This window comes from Apis dorsata, unplaced genomic scaffold (assembly GCF_000469605.1).
Source record: "Apis dorsata unplaced genomic scaffold, Apis dorsata 1.3 scaffold_1104, whole genome shotgun sequence".
In the NCBI taxonomy this organism is placed as follows: Eukaryota; Metazoa; Arthropoda; class Insecta; order Hymenoptera; family Apidae; genus Apis; species Apis dorsata.
The window spans coordinates 15,986-22,458 of NW_006264202.1; the positions used below are offsets into that span (position 1 = coordinate 15,986).

Here is a 6,473-nt window from a genome sequence, read left to right on the forward strand (position 1 = left end):
CACCTCTGTGATCATCTTTCCCCTGGTCTTATTTCTTTCACGGTGATTGGCTTTTTTCTCGAGCTGCTGTATCACCCTCTCCCTGGTGGTTCTGTACTCGAGCGCGAACTCGGACACGATACGGCAAAACTCGTTCGGCTTCGTGTCCTGCACCCTGTGCAGCGGGATGCCCAGCCAGAGGATGAATTTGTGGAATCGATTTATGATCCGCCTGTGCACTATACCCAGCACGATTATCCTCTCCGCGCAGTCGGCCAGGAAGTCTGACATTCTGCTTCGACAAAGAGCGACAGAGAAATTGGAGATTAATGTACTCTTGCTTTTATTAATACGAATGGAATACGTTTTCCCTTCTTTTTGTTTTCAGAGGATGTTTTTATTTGCGAAAATTCCTTTGATTCGATGGTGAAATATGGAATAATTAATTGTTTGTATCGTGAGGGTGTAAAGGGGCAAATGAGATGTGGTAAATATCTGTTTGATTTATCGTTGAAGAGAACGTATCATTTTTTAAATCTGATCTGATTAATCTCGATGTATTTGTAAAGTTCTCTTATATGACAATAATATTTTGTATAGAACTTCGTGTCACTCTTAATTATTGAGATCTCTTTTATAATTTTAACTATGCTGTTGTGCACTTATTTTTCTAGCATTATACACAGTGCAAAATTTTCTATAAAAAATTAGCAATATAATTATATATATATTATTTCAAAATATATTTCATCGATAATTTTTAAACCGATTTGATCCAATATATTTCTTCCATGATTTGTAACAGATCATAGTAATAAAAAAAAAGAAAAAAAATCTTGACTTTATTCTAACAGCAAGAACGTCAAAGTTCGCAAAAAGGCAATCACCAACGAGCATTTTTTACACAAAACATTTCCATTACTCGTCGTGTTCGAGGAGAAGTTCGGTAGACGATCGCTTAAACGAGTTTCGAGCAAAAACGAATTAACCTGGACCGACATTTAGGACGTCCCGTTACACTTAATTAATGCGGGGGAACCACGTGAGCCAACGTTAACGTTTCACCGTTAAATAAAATATATCTGCTCCAAGTAACATCGAAGATAGAAAATATTTGTACCGATCATTGTACCATGATCGATTATTATATCCTCTAATAATTTGAAATCATTCAACAATTTATATTAACAATTTAAAATACATTATACCTTCATACTTTTCTCTTTTAATATAATCCCTTTAAATCTGAAATAAATATATCCTGAAAAATATTATCATTTCTCCCGTCCATCCGAGCAAACTTTACTTTACTTCTGCAAATTTTGCGCTTCACCAACAGTTTTAAAGATAAAGGTAAGAGAAATGAAAAGGAGAAGCAAGAAAGAGAGAAAGAGAAAAAAGAAAAGATTAGATTAGAAGAAAGTTAGAGAGAGATGAACAGATAAAAATTCTGAAAATTCACGGCGAAGCTATGAGGGTGAAATAAAATAAGAATAAAGAAGAAGAAAAAAGGAGAGAAGTTAAAAGAGGTCGAGAAAGAAGTACGAGCTTGGAAGGAAGAAATACGCTTTCTGTAATTAATGGTGGCGCCATTTGGAACAGAGCCAGTTTCATCGCGGAAAAAAAGAAAATCTGTCGCAGGTTTACGTCGAACATTGAATGGATCTTTGGAAAATTTCAAAAGTTCGCGGGAGAAACTTCGCGTAACAAAGTTCGAAGAAATTACGAGAAATCGAATCCATCTCGTTGGTACACTATATATTTCGAGTTTGATACTTACTTGACTTTCATCATCGTCGAGCCATCGTGCTTCGCGATGAGCTTCAGATGATCCCACGATGCCTTGCACTCGCTCTCCAACTTCCCAATGTTCGCTGCAAGCTCGTCGAAGTCGATTTTCGAAGCTCTTGTCACTGCTCCAATCTGAACAAAATTCGAAAGTCTCTTTGATCACGGTTTTCTACTGGCACGAATACTTTGAATGATATACGCGATCTAATCTTTGAAGACTATCTTCAAACGACTAAATGGCAAGACTTAATTATCAAATTCTAAATTTTTCATCGATTCTTAATTCAATAATTTTCGTTATTGAAAAAAAAAAGATACAAAGATATACTATAATTATTTGCAAGTCGAAGTACAATATGTTTTCAAAAATAAAAATCTAATTAAAAAATTTCAAAAGCTTGCTAATTTAATTCAATCTATTTCCAGATTCAATATACGTACGATAATCAATACATAAAAGTACTATTCGATTCTTAAACTTTCCTCCTGTACATAAAAATATACATTTTGATCGAAATACTAACAAATCCAATTGAAAATTACTTTCTGAATTAAAAAAAAACCGGAAGTCCTCGACTTCGCACAATTTCACCAATCATTTTTCTCAAACTGGCGAGAGGAAATCGTTTCCCTATCCGCGATTTCGCAAATATGGCGGACGGTTATTCGGTTCCTAGCCTAGTAAAGTTTTATCCGCTCCTTCGGCGCGGAAGTAAGCTGCTCGCTCTCACCTCGGAATAGAGATCCGTGGAATCCGGAAACTTCTCCATCACCATGTGGCAAAGGTGATGAAGCAACGAGTGCTTGTGAACCGTATCCTTCACTTCAGGTACTTTGGCGAGGTATTCCAGCTGAAAGCCCTTCACCTGAAAAAGACCGTGGCGACGTTTCAACGTTGCACCGGCTAACTTCCACCGTTTCCACCGCTTCGGGATTTCCACTCCACGCTTCTGGCCACTTTCGCGTGTAACGTGATTGCCGTGAAAACCCGGAATCGATGTCGTCTGTGTCACTCTGACACGACGAGCGCGGCATATTCGATTCCACCCGTTGCTTCCTCCTTTCGAATCGCTGCTTTTCTTTCTATTTTTTTCTTTTTTTCGAGCGTCTCTTTGACGAGCGATACACGGAGAGACGAGTGGATGCGCGATTATTTTTTTTTTCCCCCCTTTTTATGCTTAAGCTCGCGAAAGGCTTTTATTACGAATCAATGAAAAAGCGTGGACGGAATTTTGAAATAACGAGTTTCTTTAATTATCCAAGTAATGTATTTGTTTTTTTGGTTTCGTTGATTAAAATAGATTGTTTTTATTTAATCGTTCTATTGAAGGAAGATTAAGATGATACGTGATACGTTTTGAAAAATTTAATGAAAAATACGTCTAAATTCGAATAAATTATATTTTTGGGAAAATAAAAGAGAACAGGTAAAATTATTATTATACTATTGGACTATATTATTACGATTAATCAAATTTAATAATCAAATTTGAAATTTATATAAGTAATGTTTGTAGAAATATTATTATCTCGAGTATGACGAATTGATTTTAATTGATCAATGGAATTTAATAAATTTATATAAGCGATACATTTGTACAAATATTATTCGTACAAATATTTATATCAAAATTATTGTCGAATAAATCGTGGTCATCATTAATTTACACTAGACTGAATAATTTAAATCGTAGAAAATAAAATGTTGGATCGATTTCAAAGCGCAAAGTTAAAGTACGAGCGCAGTTGGGATAGGAAGCACGATAATTAATTTACGATTTTTCGCTTCGAAAATCAAAGTGTAACTACTAATCAATGCGGACGTTTGTGACTAGTTTATTTCAAAGTCGAAAGGGAATTCCGTACCTTGACAAGTGGATATGCAATTGATTATAAAATTTTTAAATGTTACGATCCCATTGAACACGAAGCTAGCTTAAAGTTGAAAAATTTGTTTTATCCTGCTGTTTCGTTAATCAGATTTCTTTAACGAAAATTTATCAACTAAAATTTCATAATTGAAACTGCATTAAAATTATAATTTAAAAAGATATAACTTCTTCTCTGAAACGTTAAACGTTAATATCATAAATCAAATTTTAAAAAAATACTTTTTCTTTCCACGTATAAAAATTTTCATTTCCCTCATAAATCACTTTGATACGGAAATAAATACTCTGCGACATATCTTTTTTAATATTTTATTCTTACTCACTCTTGTTTACTTTCACTTCACGAACGAGAAATTATCAAATATTCTCTTTATGAATATTTATTTCACCGCATAATATTTCGAATTATCAACTTTCTGCGAATTTTTTATTCTAATATTACCCCGATTAAAGCCATGTTATTCGCATAATGACGGTTCTCAAATTCATGCAACGGGTTCCATAATTTTTACCACTCATAATTTCCCTCCGTTAATTTACTGTGAAACGCGAGGAGGGAGTCAGATTCGCGTGAACTGGCCGACCACGCGACAATTTTGATGAACGAGCGTGCCGTATAAAAACACGGTCGAGAGCGGGGTGATAAGAAACGATTAGTCGTCCAGGGTATTCGAAGAACTAGGACTGTTAATATATTCAAACGGAAGCGACGAGTGGAAAGGAATCGTCCAAGATAATAAGTAGAACTGGAAAGTACACATTCGGCACGAATATTCGTGAGAGTGCATCGTTTTTATAATTTACATAACGGATTTATAATCCATAAAAAAAATTATTTATATTTATACATACGTTTCATGTGGCTAGAAGCCACAAAAGGAAAAGAATAATTTCTTTTGAAATGATATGAGTTGAGCACGAATATTTCCATCGATCTTCTGATTTCGTATCGATTCGAAATTTCAACAAATTAATCATGCTACAGTAAGATTGTGTTGTAAGTGATTTTGGATTTATTGATAAAAGAAAAATTTATATTACGTATGAATAAGTTGAGATATGATAGAAAGAAATCACATTAGCACAACATATATTTAGGATGGAAATTTTATCCAAAACTTTAAGAGTTTTTTTTTTTTTTGATAAATGGAGCAACGTTATAATATAATTTTAAAAATCATTACTTTTTTTTTATTTCAATTTTATTTCAATATTATGATTATATTTAGGATGTCATATGTTGAAAAAAAATATAAAATAAACGTGAAAATTTGTTACTGGTCATCGAGAAAATCAAATTTGAAAATTTTCCCACTACACGTATCCAACTAATTTTTAACTGAACATTTTTTAACCCAATTTTCTTTAAAACGAAAATTTAAATAAACAAATTTTATTCCACGTTTTTCATTTATTTCCGCAGATAGAATAACGTCCCATAGATTACTGATTCGTATTCATATTCGATAAAATTTTTAAAATTGATTTACTCGGTTTAGCTCCAAATATAAATTTTTATTTTCATATACCTCTAGTTAGATTTTCTCTAGTATACAATATCGAGGATCGATGGAAATTGTAGATCGAGTTAAACATCTTTCACATACAAACGTACATACAAACGTGATTCTTTGGAATATCCAAATACTTTTGCATATATCTGATCGTTTGAAACGGTTTAAACCACGAAAGAACGTAATTATCTGACAAGAAAATAATCCAGATAATGAAGCCATCTTAATACTCTTAATACTCTAAACTTAATAGTTTATGGAGAAAATTGTTCAACTCGACGCTCTTCCCTTTTTCCCTTTCCTTTAAATCATCGATCAATGGTTACACGAAAATTATCGACATCGATGGATATCGATTCCACGCGAACCAGTGACTCCAACTGACGGATTAAGCGGATATCATTTGGCTGGCATTCAATACCTACCTCATTTCCGTTGAGGAATATCCCGATCGAAAGGAGCGTGCTCAGAATCCCGCGGAACGTTTTATTCACTCGCAGGGTCTCCATTCCCTGCTTCAGATCCATCAAAGGGTCCGCAATTTCCTGAAGTCACAAAGGTGGTTCGCGATTATTTCTTTCGAGTTCTCTCCGGCACGCCGCCTGCCTCGTCGCGTCTCGTCTGCGGTTCCATTTTCGTCAAACCGTAAGCCTCTTGCATACTTTTCCATTCTTTCTTTCTTTTTTTTTTTTCTTCCTTTCTTTTTTTATAATAAAATTTCCAACGCGTGATGTGTACCGTTACTTTGAAGATATCCTCATTATGTAAAAAAGGCAAATGATCAAATATTATTCGAGGGATAAATATTTTTAACTCTATATTATAATAATAAAATTATATTTTAAAACATATAAAAAGGAATAAAAAGAACTCTACTTTTAAAAGACTTTTACTGTCGAAAAAAAATTTCTCTATATACTCAATATTAATACTGTATAATTCCTCCACTTTAAAAAAATCGATCTTAAAAATTAAACACAAAAGTTAGTGAAAACATTATCTAGAATTAATCCTCGCGACTATATATTAACACGTATGTACACAATTTTCAAAAATCAAGAATCTTTTCAAAAATCAGATTAGGAAAATTTCTGCTCTGGCATATTTTCACGAGCGTGATCTTAATAAGGAGAAAAATTTCGCGATCAAGGTGCGACTCGGACAGCCACCCTGCGATTTTCCCAACCAGGGATACGTGTATCGGAATTCACCTGTGTTCCCAGAGAAGAAATCACGCGATTATGCGGGGAACGTTCTTCCCGCGACTTCCTTCCCCGCATACCACGCGTTTTTCCTC

The 6,473-nt window shown here is 34.0% G+C and overlaps 1 protein-coding gene across 1 annotated transcript in view; it reads right to left on the minus strand.

The window, feature by feature from the left end:
• Positions 1-6,473, minus strand: part of LOC102676207 (FH1/FH2 domain-containing protein 3) — a 209,166-nt gene that overhangs the window by 12,329 nt on the left and 190,364 nt on the right. Inside the window, exons 15-18 of the mRNA XM_031514681.1 lie at positions 5,602-5,721; positions 2,502-2,636; positions 1,760-1,902; positions 4-271 (exon numbers count right to left, since the gene is read on the minus strand). Of these exons, the coding sequence (XP_031370541.1) occupies positions 4-271; positions 1,760-1,902; positions 2,502-2,636; positions 5,602-5,721 (666 nt within the window). The remainder of the gene's footprint in view (positions 1-3; positions 272-1,759; positions 1,903-2,501; positions 2,637-5,601; positions 5,722-6,473) is intronic.